General features: G+C 43.3%; 2 protein-coding genes across 7 annotated transcripts in view; both read right to left on the reverse strand.

Moving 5' to 3' along the window:
• The window catches only part of LOC118430563 (eukaryotic translation initiation factor 4 gamma 3-like), an 11,073-nt gene extending 9,097 nt beyond the window's left edge, over positions 1–1,976 (reverse strand). For 4 of the 6 annotated variants that reach the window (XM_035841509.1, XM_035841506.1, XM_035841508.1 and 1 more), the window contains exons 1-2: positions 884–1,976; positions 78–142 (exon numbers count right to left, since the gene is read on the reverse strand). In XM_035841509.1, coding sequence (XP_035697402.1) covers positions 78–142; positions 884–1,829 — 1,011 coding nt within the window. In that variant the 5' untranslated portion in view covers positions 1,830–1,976. The remainder of the gene's footprint in view (positions 1–77; positions 143–883) is intronic. The other 2 variants (XM_035841507.1, XM_035841511.1) reach the window with 2 other exon arrangements.
• Positions 1,977–4,458: 2,482 nt separating this feature from the next.
• Positions 4,459–17,195, reverse strand: part of LOC118430064 (eukaryotic translation initiation factor 4 gamma 3-like) — a 27,476-nt gene continuing 14,739 nt past the window's right edge. The window contains exons 12-13 of the mRNA XM_035840772.1: positions 5,521–5,667; positions 4,459–5,421 (exon numbers count right to left, since the gene is read on the reverse strand). Of these exons, the coding sequence (XP_035696665.1) occupies positions 5,237–5,421; positions 5,521–5,667 (332 nt within the window). The 3' untranslated portion in view covers positions 4,459–5,236. The remainder of the gene's footprint in view (positions 5,422–5,520; positions 5,668–17,195) is intronic.

Below are 17,195 nucleotides of genomic sequence, written 5' to 3' on the forward strand. Positions count from 1 at the left end.
TCCCCCCATTTCGAGTAAGTACTAATGTCTGACTCTATTGATACGAATGATATAAGCCAATCTCTTGTCTCACTTACTTTCTCTTCGTCAGTCTCCTTTTTCCGCTCCCATATCTTTGATGTTGCTGCAATATATAACCATGCTATATGTTGCTAATGTTGTTAATAACAATATTAGCAACATACAATATTAGTAACCTATCTATCTATCTATCTATCTATCTATCTATCTATCTATCTATCTATCTATCCATCTTTCTCTCTCTCTCTCTCTCTCTCTCTATATATATATATATATATGTATATATATAAATCCGTCGTAATGTTGAATTATTGTTATTAATATTATATTATTATTAATGTTACATGACGACGGATTTATATATATAAATCCGTCGTAATGTTGAAGGAATCCTAAAAAACGCTATTTTTTTCATTTCAAGGGATCTTGCGAAGTCTGACGAGAGACACAATCTGCATAAAGTAGCTAGAATAGATCTAGATGGCGCAGAAGTCATTCTTGTGACCTGCTTGTCACGATAGAATCAGAGGCACTTTGTATACCAATCGTCTGTGCGTGAAAATAACTACATGTATATGGCTTCAATAATAACAGGTTCGGATAATGGGATGGAATGATATCATGTACGTACGATTGTAATGTACTACGGACCTCGACCTGAATGTTCTGTACCGGTACCCAGCCCCCAAACAGATGGCGTTATAATGGCATCACAGACGTCGTAACAACACCAAATTTGATGGTCATACGCAAGTGGTATAGAAGCTACAGACAATGGAAAAGCCCCCAATCCTACTCCATACCAGATTACCCAAAACTATTCAAATATTAAAAGCTACCCAGAGACGTTGCATGTACTTACCTTGAACTTTACCCAAAGTAATTGCAGGAAAACTGTACGGAGTTGGGGTGAAGACTGCAATGTTGCCAGTTTCGACGTCTTGCTCTGCTTTGGTTGGCTGGGAGGACTGTTCGATCAGATCTTTTAGCATCTTCCTGCCGCTGAAAACAACGATAGCCTCGCCTTGGTTGATAGACTTCTCCAGTGACTCAACGCTACTGACCAGTTGTGCCAAACGGATTTCCAAACTTTCTTTGCAATCCAGAACCAGGCTGTTGCTGGGTGCAAATAAGTTGTGCAGCTCGTCCTTGAGAGAATTGGCGCGTTTTGTTACTTCCGTAGCAAAGTCATCGGCTAGCTTTCGGGCGGTCTGGTCAACTGCTTTGACAAGGGTACCTTCCTCCACGGCCAAGCGTTTCCTCGATTGTTCTAGTTCGGTGATTTTGTGTCTGATTGTCTCAATCAGACGAGTCCCCTCTTCGCACACTTCCTTGGCCTTTATAGATTGCTCCTGTAGTGTCCTTCTAAGTCGAGTTACTCCATGAGTGTTGTGGTCCTCAAACATACACTCTTCGCAGATGGCCGCATCACAGGGAGGACAGTAGTACCTTAGTTCCTCCCCATGGTGCTTAGGGCACTGGGATTCGTCCGATACCACTGTAGGGTTCTCCGATCCTCGTGGGCCCTGCCTGTTGGAGGTTTCAACGTAATCTCGAAGGTTTGACAACGAAATGTTGTCGATCAAACCCTCAATGCCTGCCCTTCCGGCTCTTTCAAGTCTGATGGTCGCCTGACAAGTCGGGCACTTGAAGGACTTGGATCCCTTCGCGAGAGGCACCAAACATTCTTTACAAAACGTATGGCCACAGGACAGTACTTTGGGTCGCATGTAGACCTGAAGACAGATACTGCATTCGAAGTTCTCTATCTGCAGGCTACCTTGTGGGGATTCCCCTCCCGTCGCCATTTTGAAGGTTTCGGTCGGTATAGAAGCCTGTTGGAATTTGACGTTACCTGTGTTAAACCGTTGAAGTAGTTGGCATACAAATCTAGAAATATGCCCTATACGATCTCTACATCTTTAGTTTCATGAGCCAAGATGGTAAACGCGATAGTCACATGCACAGTGATGACCAACTTCAAACGCGTAAACGTACGGCAAAGGCAGGAGTAGAAGGAACCAAGTTGTAACGGTGCCCTGTACTCACCTATTGTATTACAGGTGCGTCACGAGCACCCGGCAAAAATTTGCATAACAAAAGACTGTTCCAATCGACCTATTACATTATTACAAACATTTGCATAACAAAAGACTGTTCCAATTGACCTATTTCATTATTACGTCACAGTTTGTGTACCGCAAGGAATGCCGGGACAGTTTGTGGTCAAGCGATGTTTACATTGTACGTCACTTCCTGTTTTTTGTGCGTGCTTTGGTGTTGGTGCAACGTTAGAGTAAGGATGACGCAACGCCCTGCGCCGCAGATGTTCCCACCTGGCAGGTACGAACACCTGTTCTAAAGAGCATTCTAGAACCGTCAGTTGAAGAATAAAGATCATTTTTAAGTTTTTGAAGTCGTGAGACTTCACGGGTAGCGAAACCAACACAGGGCGACGGAAAGGTAACATCCATTGGCATAATACCGGTCGGTTTACTGCAATTTCTCAATCAATGCTAATTTGGCAAATTGGAACACACCGCGGAATTGCACGGAGAACGGGCGCGTGGTTGGAAGGGGGTGCACTATACCGGCCGAACGAAACACGGCACAATTAACTGCCGCTATGTACCTTTATACATCCTCTGTTGTTCTTTTCTTTCCTGTTAGTAGTTGCACAAAACAAAAATCTGCATGAGCATACAAAAAGTCATGAGAAAATGGGCGTATACTGACAAGAATTTTCATTTAATTTTGGTCCGTCACAACCGCTATGACGTAAAACTTTACTGCTGGCCGTAGCATTAAAAATGGCGGGAAAATGGCGGCGTACGTTCAATTTGACCCATTCAGCCGTAGATCCGGGCGATAATGCAACGGTTCCTCACACTTTTACATGAGTTGTAGGTCACCAAAAGAAATTCAAGATTGCTGTTGAATCATGCTCGTCTTGTGCCGTGAGCACATGTGATTATTATCTACAAATCTGGCGATGAACGTGACAGTGTGTTTGTCCCACGACGAGCTCGCCTGCCCCGAAAATGACCTGAAAACTTTTGGCCTTGTTGTCTTCGAATGCATTGTTATCGATGCTTTGTAAATTATGTATTGGACACCTAGATGTCTGAAGTGTGCATACCTCAGAAATAACTATTGTTGCATGTGTAGATCTCTTTAAGTTCCAGTATTTTTAATCGACCGGTATAAGGCTTATGACCGGTATTATGCCAGTGCATGTTACATATTGAGAGATTCAGACGAGGGACAAGGGAAAACGTAAACATGTTGCCAAATTGATTAGCAGTGGCCCAAAAAGGTTTTTTTTTCACGAAACAATTTGTCGCTGATTTTGTATGTAAATGTTGAACAAGTATCAAACTGACTCTATAAACATGGCAAAAGTACCAACCAGAAAGTAAAAACTTTGCAGCTGGTAAATGCTAAACCTTTACTTGTCGTTTCCGCAAGTGTTTTCCCAAACTACCGTTTCCAGGGAGAATAAAATTGATGATATCGTTGGATGTGTCGGGAGGAATCTGGAACGTTGGCCGCGGGACACCCGTGGCGCTTGCAGTCATAAACAGCTATATAGCCTAATGAGCCTGCGTTGTATGCTAATGAGCCTTCCCGAAGTCGGGACACATCTACACGCGCGCGGAAGCTGTCGGGGACCCCTGCTAAGCTATCGTACGAATGGTCCGGACCTTTCGGGAGAAATTTTCCCGATATCTTTATGGCAATATTGCAGTTCCATCTGGACGCTGAAAAAAAGCTGCCGGCGAGAGGTTGTTGGCTCGCCGATATCGGGAAAAACCGTAACTAGATCGTGCCTAATTCGTTTATTTATTCGTATTCATAAAATGGCTCAATAGAAATTGCTTTCTATATAGTTTATCATTAACTAGCCTCCAGGCATCAACTTTCTATTGACTTGTAAATCTATTAACGTTAACAGGCATCTACTGTATTCTAAAATGTGTCAATACCTGACTAAATGAAATTAAGGTCTTTCGGTTGGCTAAATTGGCATTTTAACCTTCCACTGTTTTCCTATTAATGAATTAAGAAAGAATGGAGCCGTAACGAATGTTGATAGATGGGCATACAAGAATTCTAAATCTGATTTTTGGGGGGCTAAATTGTTGACGTCATCATTTTTATTGCCCGTAATATTAAATTTTTCTATGACAAAATACAGCACTATGATACATACCACTGTAATGAAACTTCGTTTTTCGTTGCATAATGATGAAAGCTACAAACGCACGGTTGCGCAAATTGATATCTACTAATGATCTGTAGTAATTAAAAAATGTCTGTTTTCATCTAATTAAAAAAAAATTAATTCTTAATAACTACAGATCGTTAGTAGATATCAGTTTGCGCAACCGTGAGTTTGTAGCCTTCATCATTATGCACATGAATGACAAATAAGAAAAGAGAGTTAAAAAGCCTTCTAATAAGAGTACATCGCAACTTTCCTGTAGATACATGTATCAACATTTCACCCAGACATTGGTGACATTACATATGCTACTGAAACAGTCAGAAGTTAAAGCCTTTATTTGAAAACCTTTCAAAACAAAATCACTGCAAACCATTCAACGTTATACGACCCCCCTCCCATTTCGCAATGTTAAAGAAATTGTTAAATTTGTTGAAGACATGTTTGCGTCCAGATCGGAAATTGTCAGAAAATCAACGATAACTAGTTACATTGTACTAGCGATGCCTACCTGATACTCTGATAGTAAGCCAATTAGAGAAGTTTATTTCTAAAGTGTCAATTTTCACAAGGCAAAATCCGAATCACGTCTCGCAATACTAGGGAATTCTTAGCATATTCCTACATCTACTTATCTATTCAGATCCGTCACGAAAATCAACCATTTGTTGAATATAGAGTAAGACCTAACTGCCACTGGAATCAAATGACAAATATCAACACTTTACAAATCGCAAAGCATACCAATTACAGTCACATGTACACAAAGCAGCTAACGCACATACAAACAAATGCAGATGAAAGAAAGGATATATTTATATAACCTGTTGTTATTATCATTACCTTACTTGGTTAAGCTATGTTTGGCTGGCAAGACTTCTTTCGAGAACATCTTACTTCATGGGTGCTTTGGATGCTTAACGTTACATCACTACATGATGATAACAACTTTCCAAGTACGACTAAAGTGTAAACAGGGGTAAAATAGGTTCAGCTACAATGTATCTCTTCCTCCTCTGCTTCCCTTAACCAACTCATGAAGGCAGTTATGGATTTTAGTGCCACAGACTTCCCTTCCTGCTCTGATGGGTCTGTGTTTGACTCCCATGCATAGAAGGCGTCCTCCGATATTACATCCTCGTCGTAAAGTGTGTCGAAGAACATCCTTAGGAGATCTAAGGAGAGAAAAAGCAAAGTTCGTTAACTCACAAAATAAATCCTTTTTTCATGAATACTTCACTACAACCTCCCAGTACCGCATTTATGATGCTTACTTGGCGGCTGGTCCAGTTGCACCATGAGTGCCTGTAGTGCGAAGAGCGCCTGCAGCTCTCTGCTGCTCTCGTTGTCCAGGTACTTCTGCAACAGAACCACTCTCTTCTGGATAGCCTGGGTGTCGTACCTCAGTCTGGAACCTTCACCTGCAAAATACATGAAGAAAAGGTATTACATGTAGTACCATGTTGAATGAAAAGGTTTCTATATAGTGTGCTTGGCATTTGGACCACTATCAACAAAAGTTTTGAATTGCTCACCTGTGATTGCACTTCTACACACGGCTGTCATCAAGGCACGGATAAATGTTTGTTCCTTTGTCGTGGCTTCATCTAGGTTGGCCTGTGGGAGGAGAGCAAGAGACTCGGTGTAACTTGGAACCTTTAATATACAAGACAAAATCACTTTCCTACTGTAGAACATGTTCAGTGTCGTTTAGGAGACTCAAGGCTCCCTACTTTCTATCCGATATCCTCCATAATCTTGAAATACATTTGATCTCATGCTGCACACACAGCAATCAGAAAGAGGTGTCAGAAACTGTGGTGTCATCACTGCAGTCCTTGCTACTCACGAACTCTGTACTGTACGGTAAATTAATTAATTTAGTAGTAGTGGTTTTATTTTGCTTTTGTGGACTTCTAAACTTGCAGTTGAAACAAGTCCATAGTACAGCTAGTCATACAAGGGAGAAAAATACTACAAACCCACGAAAATAAAACCAGCACGAAAGTTTCAGGATTTATATTATATTCATATTCCAAACAATGGCCAAATCTGAGAGAGTTTGGAAAACTGGTCTATTCTACGTCATGTATTCGTAGAAAGAGTCCGTTTTACTAAGTTCAACTTGACAGCAGAAGCTACCTCGATCCAGTCAAAAATCTTCTTGTTGTCGGCCCTGTCATTCATGAGTAATCTCTCCAGCTCGTCCTGTATCCTGTCCATCGTTAGAGGCTCGGGTTTCCTAGGTAACGATCGGCTCTCGTCCAATGTATAGCCTAGATTCTGTTGGCGCAAGAAAGGGAGTTGAGAAAATAAGACTGGAAATAATTGCAACTAAAATGTAAGAGCTACAATACTGAATTTGCAGAACTAGGAAAATTACATTTCAAACACCATCTCTCCCTCTATGACAATCACAAAGTATTCTGAAACCAACCTTTTTCTGAACAAAGTCTTGGACGTCTTCGTTTTTGGCCAGGAAGTCCTTCCAGTCCAGCCCGGAAGACTTCCAGAGTTCCCCAACTCTCTTGGGGCCCTGAAAAGTTATACCAAATTATTTTATTGCAAATTCATGCCCGTTGTGGAGAGGACAGAAGAGCCTCAGGAGCTATAACACGGCTGGATACGTCGTACCAGGCCAGGGCTAGCCTGGGTAGCACCCGATTTCTACCGTGGCTCCTTACACTCGCTACCCTAAAATACCTTTTCGTTCAAGCCGTCTAGGACGTCGTTTTCCATAGAGGAGATCATTTTATACACCCTGAGGGAGTTACAGGAACACCACGACACCACAACAAATGATACAAATGGAGAACCAGGTCTGTGTACTCACTATGTTCTTGGCAGCTTGGTGCAGAATCTCGGAAACGAGCAGGTCTGCCTTGTCGCAGGCGACCAGCGGCGTGCACGCCTCCTTCAGGAATGTGAGGGGAACACTTCCGTCCTGGACCATGGGGCCGATCAGCTCCCCCAGGTACGACCATATATGGGGGATGTCTATAGCTATGTCATCTGCAAATTCTAGGATCCCTCCCAACCTGGAAACACATGTAAAAAATTCATACCTTACCACCAGGACAACAGCACCAACCCATGTACCAAATAACAACACAATGGCACCTTGCGTTCCGGAGATACAGCGCACGCGCCGTGCCCGCACAAAAGGTAACCTAGAATGTCAAGATCAAGCACCAAGAGTGCCAAAATCAAAATTGAGAATTATTCAGCCACCGCCAACACATGTGCCAAATATCATCGCGCCGCACCATCCGTTCAGAAGATATAACTCCGGAAAAACCCTCCCGGACGCAAAATTCGACCTGCCGTGTCAAGTTCAAGCACGACAAGGCCCAAAGTCAATGCTAGGCAACAGGCAACAACCCCCCACCCATGCACCAAAAATCGTTGCAATCGCGCATATCGTTCCGGACATACAGCGCCAAAAGTGCCCAAAAAACACAAAAAATGCCACCTGCAATGTCACGTTCAAGCACCAGGAGGCCTAAAAAACCATACCTGCATTACATGCAGGCAAAAAGTTGTTATCTTTGTAATACCATGTATGGGGGATGTCTTTAGCCATGTCATCTGCAAATTCTAGGATCCCAACCTGGAGATGGAACAGTTGTGATCCTTTGTTGCAACCTACCTTAAACATACATCAAGTATTTATGTTAGAACTATTTATTCTGGTCGCCTATTGGCCCGGATGTTAGTCACGTGATCTGCCCATTTCTATAAGTATGCAGAACAGCGATACCTTTGTCACGTGGTCGACGTTTCTCAGGCCGGTCAGGAGTCCTCCTCTCGTACCCTACCGGACCGCAAAGCAGAAATTTTCCGGCGGCGAGACCGATTCAGAACGCCGCAGGATAGCACGTTACAACACGAGGCACTGGCGTTCACGTTGCGGTTACCGTCTGGACAACTTTCTTTCCACGAAAGGTTTGATGTATGGCTCCAACGGTCGGTTGACACTTTGTCTGTGTTTCTGTCGTATGTTTCATATTTTGTGAGACTTGTATGTGTTTCGTACGAGGTCCGGAGCAACCTATACTGATAATGTGTTGCGCTGCTTGTGATTTTTTCTAGCATGCCTGGAATTCTGACAGCCCGCTGCATCGTTTATTCTTTGCATTTCTTTGTGTATTTCACTTTGTCATGATGTGCAGTAGGTACAATGTTTCACGTAATGAGTTATTCACATTCCTCGAATCAAATACAACAGATTTTAAGAGACTCAATGATACAGACAGATTTGATTATATATTCAGATGTAATAACTCCCACAATGCTAAAATAGGCAAATATATAAAAGACTGCTTTGTCATAAGAAAAAATGCCGAAACTCATAATTAGCCCCACTCGATTGTAATACAATATCAATGATTTAGGCTAGCTCTTATTGTTCTAGAAATTAGGATGCCAATTATTTCATTCTATATTCATAATCTGCATATGTACTAAGTTTGATACTTGTTTTAGTAATAAGGATGATAAGTTCGTTTCTTCTTTTCTTTTTTTTTGCCATACATTGTACCGTGTATGATCGTTGCGCAATAAAGTTCTTCTATGCATGAGTTCTGAACTGTGTGCTCTTCCCAATTTTCGTTACAGTTTCTATCTGTTCCAATCCTAGGCCAAGACGAGTTTAGGACGTTTTTCATTCACACTGACGTTTTGTTCCATGTTGGAGCTGAGTGATTTTTGTGTGATTTTTCGATTTTGTGAATCTTTTAGCAGGTTTTGACAACTCGTTGTGTGCTTACATAGAGAGGCAAGATGGCGGTTCGGCTTCTATCCTTTGTAATCGCACGTCTAGGACAGCTGTGAATGCTGGTTCTTTCTGCTGAGGTGTGGAACAGAACAAGAGTTTTCTAGATTTTGTTGTCATTTTTTGATTTTCGTGAATATTTCAGGCAGAAACAGGACGACGATGACATGGTCCACGGAAACAACATGACGACGTGTTTGTTTTTCAGGTTTACATTTCACTCCCACCTTCCTTGGAAGAGTTTGACGTGCTAAACAGTCAACGTCTCTGAGTTCTGGAGGCTGCATTCTTCACGATTGTGAGTGTCTTTTCTGTTTTGGGCAGGTGGATTTTCTGTTTCGCAACCGAGATTGAACGTCGAGGCTGTGTTTGGGGTTTCTGCTAATATTTGCTTTAGGTTGGAGTTGCATGTGTATGAGTGTGTACCTGTAAGGCGCGGGGTGGATACTGTGGACGCGCGTGACCCAGATAACCTCCCGTAACGCGGCTCGCTCGCATGTGGAGGCTGGGCGGTGTGGAAGATGCGTTTGTTTTAGATTTGTCTGTCTGGGACCGGACCTGTTGCCGGGCGCCCGCCCCTCCCCACTGTCTCATGGTTTACGTGTTGTTCATACAGGTCTGAAGCTTCTCCCTCTGACAACAGGGATGCGCGGAACACACCACTGCTAGCTACGGGACACGCCACCATCAACCTCGCCAGACGTGCGGCCATGGGACCCGTCGGTGGCATGCACAAGCTACAGCAGCAGAGAGGGGTCAAGACGCGCCAAGGAACCTGTTAGGCTGTGATGTTTTTTATTTTTTTGCACCACGTCTTTTTTGTCACTGTCACTGATTTAATTAGATACCAGGGAACCCGAGGAGGTGGCTTCAGGGCGCGGCGCTATCAGGGACAGCAGCAGGAGGATCAGGGCTGGCTGGCGCTCCGCTCCACGACACCGCCCAGCCCCTGCCAGTTTTTCAGCCTCAACCAGCAGCTCAAGGAACGGACTGTGAGTCGTTTTTGGTTTTCTTTGTTAGGAAGGTTTCCCTTCCCCCTCTTGAACGGTGAAATGTCGTTTTCCAGTGCGATGGGGTCCCGCGGGATGCTGGATGATTCGGAAATATTTGAGTAAACCGGTCTCAGCCTGACATTTTTGTAATAGCTCGTCGACACGTTCGTGTTCTAACGTTACCCAGTGCAGGGATGTCGATTAGAGCGGGGTAAAATACTTAGGACGGTGTTTCTCTCTTAGTACGGCAGAGTATCATTCAGTGCGACGGGGTGCCGCGGAAAGCTGAATGATTCGGAAAGCGTGCAGCTGTTTAAGCTTGGTGTGACATTGTCCAGCGCGAAGGGTTTCCGCGGAGAGCTGGACGCTCTGAGATTTTGAGTACATTTCTTTCATGACACGCTGTGACGATATCCAGTGCGAAGGGGTTCCGCAGGAAGCTGGATGATCAGAGAAGTCTTGCACGTTGCACTTTGTTTTAGCATTTTGTGACATTGGCCAGTGCGATGGGGTTCCGCGGAAAGCTGGACGAACATTTGAGTTGCGTACGTTCTTTCCCGACATGTTGTGACGTCTATCCAGCGCGATGGGATTCCGCGAAAGGCTGGATGATACATATTTACGGAATTGTGTATGTACCTGGGCCGATTTGAGGCTTGGGACGGGCACTGAAGAAAGGAAGAGTGAGCAGGCTGACTCTGGGTCGTCTACAAGTCATATTTTGTGTACACCGCTCACTTACCAATTGTCTTCAAAGCACTGTTCAGATATTTGCGGATGGGTGTCTACGACCATTTCGACAGGACAGTGGTCCACGAGACACCCGTCACTTGATTCTCGGTGAAGGTTTTGTTTGTTGTGATAAGATTGGGGCGGCGTAGTAATAGGAGCAAGTCGAGATTGAGGAGGAGAAATGAGAACGGGGTAAGATGAGTAAGGGGGGAAGAAAATAGAGCTGAGAGGACAAGATGAGGAAGGGAAGATAAAAGAGGGAGGAAGAGGGAGTAACATAAAGGAGTGGACAGGATCGAAGAGAGAAGGAGCGAGAAGATACTACAGGAGATACTGGGAATACGGAAGGAAAGGAAAGGCTCAATAGCTAGAGAGGGCGAAGGCGGAAGACGACGATTTCCGCATCACTTATAACGGAGGGCTGATAGACGACCAGGACAAATAGGATACTATTTATTCTGGTCGCCTATTGGCCCGGATATTAGTCACGTGATCTGCCCATTTCTATAAGTATGCAGAACAGCGATACCTTTGTCACGTGGTCGACGGTCCTCCGGCCGCGTCTGGAGTCCGAAGCGACCCACCCTCCCATCCCGCGAAAAATTTTCTGCTTTGCGCGGAACCAGACGCCCGCTTGTAGGCGGCCGTCTCAGCGCATAGGTGACTTTGGGCTCCAGACGACGATTTCCGCATCACTTATAACGGAGGGCTAATAGACGACCAGGACAAATAGGATACTGTGTAGTCTTCAGTTTCTTGAAGATATGAAACATATTTTCATACTAGGAGACATTGAAAATCTTCGCATCAAGTTTTTGATATCAAACATGTCTTTAACCGTAAACATTAATCAGAGTTTAAGCTAGATAAAGAAGTTCAGTAAACCCTCCAGGTTCTTGTTTCACAGGAGACAAAGAACCACAATATACAGATTTGTGTAAGAAGACAATAATTGACTTGATTATATCACCCACCCCTTGAGATACTGGTCCACAGGTATGACCTCCTGTTTGACCAGGTCGTGCAGCAGGTGACCGGTCGCCACCCTGGCCTGCGGATTTCTCTCCAGAGTCTGGCTCAGGAAATGTTCCACCAACACGTTCAGCAGGGACACTGGGTTAAGTTCCTTCACACATCGGATGGCCTCCTGTAGGATGAAGGGAAAAAGTCGGCTGACGTTCCTAAAGATGAGTGCTACCATTCATGTGTTCCCAAAACCTGGATGGGAAGTACCCGGATGTCATTCTGGGCTCCTCAAATTAACATTGTGATGTGTTCTTGGTTGTAACGTTTTCAATGTATAGCTTTAAGAAGAACCATAGCTGTTTTAAAGAGCTATCGCGTTTATTAGCTTCGGTTTTTGTTTTGTTTCGATTCAGCGTTGAAAAGATTGGCAAGTTATGAAGACCAGGAGAGAGTTTATCACACACCTTGAGATCACCGCGGCGCAGGTACTCGACCAGAATGGCCTGAGACTTCTTCTCCATCACAGCAATGTCCAGCTTCGGTGTGGCGGCGGGGGGAAGGGCTGAGGACGGGGTGGGGAACGGACGAGACTTCTCTGTAAAACATACATGGGATTTAATTTCTCTCGAAATCCTGGGACAATCTTTTGATGTTTGACGTTTTGTAAACCACAGAATGATTGAAACCATGTTGCACACAAGACCACTTGCAATTGGTTCATCTGCAGCAACCGTTATGAAAAATAAAACCTTGAAAACCTGTTAATCCTAAACCTGATATAACAACATATGTTGAAATGAACATACGGTCAACAAAGAATGAAAAACAAGAGAAGAAATATGATATTAAAGTTGTCTCAAGAGGTGTCCTACGAATATAACTGTCAGGGTCAATCAGACAGTATTATCATCATTTTCAACATGGAATCATAAAACCAATGCAAAGGGGTATTTCTATGCTTGGCTGCTTAGACTAGATGTTGAAAATTGCTCCTGCTTTAGAATTGAAATTCTTACCTCCTTGTCTCATTTCTTTCTTCAGCAACGGCCGGCCGCCGGGGCCCAGCTGGATGTTACCATCGTCAAGCTGTTGCTGAAAGACAGGTATATCTTATCATTAACTAAAATCAGCTGGTGTGGGAGACTACTGACAGGAAAATGGAAAACGTCTCGCACTTAAGCTTATCCAGGGTTTTGAACACTGAGTGTAGTTACTCCTAAAATAGACGCTGTGCACCTAATTTTTGACTGTGGGTGCATCCGGATATTTTTGTAGGCTGTAGGGTGAAACCGGTTGATCATAAGAAAACATAATAAACCTTTATTGTACTTTGCTGTATTGCTTGTTTGAAATTCTGATGTCAACTATAGAGTTAGATATTCATGTTCTGAAAGAGGCTCTACTACTGTAGGGTTTGTAATAATGATGATTATGTTTTGCTAACCTATCTTATGCTCATACTATGTTGTGCATTTTGCACCTAAATTTTAGGTTAGATGCACCAGTACGCCTATTTTCGAAAAGAAATTTCACGCCCTCTATTAAATTTGCCTCAGTACTGACGGAGAAATTTAGGTCAAAGGTCCCGGAAAATGTCAAAGGCTATCTCATTTCCTGTCTTTATCTACCGTGTTCAAAGGCTTCTACTTTCGGTAAAACTACACCAACAAATGTCTTGTCATTGACAAGGATGCATTGTGTATTACAGTCAACCAATAGTTGCAGTTCACGTATTAGATGCTTCAATGTTGTATGCTTCTATTTTGAAAGACAAATATACACGTCAATATAATATTGGATATCAAATCTAGCCCTTTGCTTTTAAACTATCATGTATAAATGGGGACAGGTACAGGTCAATTTCAAAACAAAGTGTTAAATGGAAAACCTGCAGCTGGCAAGATGATTTTGGAAGATCCTCCAAAGGTAAGTTAGCACAGAAACACCTATTGCTTAAGTTATTACATTTAAAGTTGAAAAACCAGCCGGTGCCTACCAAAACCAGAATGAAAGGCTTACATAAGATATGAATAATGTCCAACATAAGAACATAAGAACATACAGTAAAAACAAGGAAAACTGGGACTCACGAGAGGCGGGGTTACCTGCTGGGGAGGCTGTGGGGGCTGCTGGGAAGGGATCATGGTGATCTGTCCTGTGGGCATCGAGGGCGGCCTCTGCTGCTGGGTCGTCTGCATGGGCTGTGCCTGGGGCGCGTACCCGTAACTCTGGAAATCTGGGGAACGGGACAGGACGGTTAAGGTTTCTCTCTGCTGCTGTGTCATCTGTCCTGTAACTTTGGAAATCTGGGGAATGGGATAGAACGATTAAGGTTTCTCTGTTCTGGAAATCTGGAGAACGGGGTAGAACGGTTTAAGTTTCTCCCTACTGCTGGGTTGTCTGCATGGGCTGGGCCTAAGGGACGTACCTATAACTGCACCAAACAAATACAAAACAGAGAAGAAAAAGTAAACAGATAACATACAAAACAGGCCCCTCAAAAATAAACTAACAACAGCTACGAACCAGTACTGATGAAACCATCTACCAAGATATTCTTGCCTCCATAATGTACCTGATTATCAATTCGGCATCAAATTCTTAAAACTCATCCCTAGAACACAAGTTGAACCTAGATTCTTTCACTGGGTTTCTGACATGAATGCGTCAACACACAATTGCAACATAACAACACTACAAGAAGGCTCTGCTCCTGAGGCATTGCCACAAAGGCTTCTCTAAGAAATACATCTTCCTGCATCTTGTTGGTTGTTGGCATCCGTCTGTCTCGGAAGACAATGGTAGGCAGACAGGGTGGGTTTAAGGCGACCCGGCTGCCTGGCCTGCACTTGGGTTTTTAAGGTGAAGGAGGGGTGTGCACTTCCTTCTCTACCCTCTCGTCCACTGGCGCACTAGTCCTACAGGGGAAACTGTATGCAACGTGTAAGACGGCCCCAGCAGATGCAGGTTTGTTGTTTGGAGTTTTCCGTCTTCCTGCATCTTATTTGTAAGTTATCCTTAGAACAAACACAAAAACATAACTTTCTGAACTAGAGGAGATAAAACATTGTAGATAAAAAGCCTATTGGTGCCTACATTGTATCTGTTCCCCGCCTGTCCTGTAGGTAGCCTGTACGTACGAGGGGTGATCAATAAGTTCTCGGCCTCACCCAGAAATAATAAGCACAACTCAAATTTTGAGGCACAACTTCATAGTATGAAGCCTTTTATCAATATCCGCCAAATTTCAAATCATTGCAGTCATTGTTTTACAGGCATTCGTTTTTTGCAAATCAGAAGGTAAGTGGCGAGAAAAAAAAGTGGTGTAAAATGTGATCAGACATGTGTGGGCCGAGTTCCCAAATTAACAAAAGACATTGTCAAAATGTTTGATAACGATTCTCTTCCTATTTCAAGCAAAAAGAATTGGGTGTCTGACTTCCAGCAGCGCAAGTTGACCACACACCTGAGGTCAGGTCAATTGTCCGCGTTTTTTTTTTACTTCTCCCTTACTTAACATTATTGGGTGTCGCCTGCAAAGTAATGATCACAATAATTTGAATTTTGGTACATATTTATATAAGACTTTATACTTAACATCTATGCTTCGAAATCTGAGCTGTGCTTATTATTTCTCGGTAAAGCTGAGGACTTATTGATAACCCCACGTACATGTATAAAGTCTTATATGAATGTGTACCAAAATTCAAATTATTGTGATCTTAACGTTGCAGGCGACACCCAGTAACGATAGGTAAGGGAGAACGAAAAAAAAGTGTACAATTGATCTTCAGCCTGAGGTGTGCGGGTAAATTGTCTGATCACACGTCACCCTTTCTCGCCACTTAACTTCTAATTTAGAAAAAAACGAATGCCGGGAAAGTAATGACTCCAATGATTTGTATTTTGGAGGATATTGATAAAAGGCTTCATACTATGAAGTTGTGCCTCAAAATCTAAGTTGTGCTTGTTATTTCTGAGTGAGACCGAGAACTTATTGATCACCCCTCGTATCTATCAATATCTACATCAAATTTTGTAAAAAGTTATCCTTAGAACAAACACAAACATAAAAACATAACCATCTAAACTAGAGGTGATAAAACACTGCAGATAAATAAATAGACTAAGTGTTGGTGCCTACATTGTAGCTGTTCCCTGCCTGTCCTCTGCTGTTGGGAAGGGATCATGGTGATCTGTCCTGTGGGCATCGACGGCGGCCTCTGTTGCTGGGTCGTCTGCATGGGCTGGGCCTGGGGCGCGTACCCGTAACTCTGGAAATCTGGGGAACGGGATGGAACGGTTAAGGTGTCTGTACCCATAACTCTGGAAATCTGGGGAACGGGATGGAACAGTTAAGGTTTCTCTTTTCTGCTGTGTTGTCTGTACCCGTAGCTCTGGAAATCTGGGGAACAGGACAAAATGGTTAAGGTTTCTCTTTGCTTCTGGGCATACCCGGAACTCTGGAAATCTGGGGAATGGAACATAACCTTCTAAACTAGAGGTGATAACACACTGCAGACAAATAGACTATAAAAGTATTGGTGCCTACATCGTAGCTTTTCCCCAGTCCTTATAACAAACACAAAACACAACCTTCTAAACTACAGATGATAACACACTGCAGATAAGTTGACTATAAAATATTGGTGCCTACATTGTAGCTGTTCCCGGTCCTGTATTTGGCCTGTACGTATCTATCAATATCTACATCAAATTTTTAAAAAACTTATCCTTAGAACAAACACAAACATAAAAACGTAACCTTCTAAACTAGAGGTGATAAAACACTGCAGATAAATAGACTAAGTGTTGGTGCCTACATCGTAGCTGTTCCCCAGTCCTTAGAGAAAACACAAAAACACAACCTTCTAAATTAAGTAATAATGCAGATAAGTAGACTACAAGTATTTTTTTGTTTGAACCTATATTTATTCCCGAGAAGCCGCTTTTCATTGAGGTCATATGAGGAAGGTACGGGTAAGATAGAATATAACAGAGATACAGATTACATCAAGTCCTAATAGATCTACAAAATGTTGGTGCCTACATTGTAGTTGTTCCCCGCCTGTCCTGTAGGTGGCCTGAGTGCCGCCCGGCCCGGGGCCCTGTGGCGCCGGCTGGAAGTACGCCATGGCGCTCTGGATGGTCGGCTGTGGTGGTTGGAAATGGGGGATGGCTTGCGGACGATACTGCAATACAGGGGGTACTGAGTACGGAGTTTGGGAGTTAGTACAGCGGACAGGCGAGAGCAAAGCATAGCAGAGCACACAGCATAGCGACACACAGGTAAGAACACTCTAACTGGTAGGAAACTAGATCTGCAAACGTGTTGCACTACCGTTGACATTAACTCAAGATTCACTCAAGAGTATTGTAGTCAGGCACAGAAGACAACAAAGCCGAAGTCACACTCTAGTTGATCTCACTAACCATGCATTTTTTCTATGGAGAATTGGTCAAGATTCACATTTTATTTTTATAT

The sequence above is a fragment of the Branchiostoma floridae genome, chromosome 14 (genome assembly GCF_000003815.2).
Source record: "Branchiostoma floridae strain S238N-H82 chromosome 14, Bfl_VNyyK, whole genome shotgun sequence".
NCBI lineage: Eukaryota > Metazoa > Chordata > Leptocardii > Amphioxiformes > Branchiostomatidae > Branchiostoma > Branchiostoma floridae.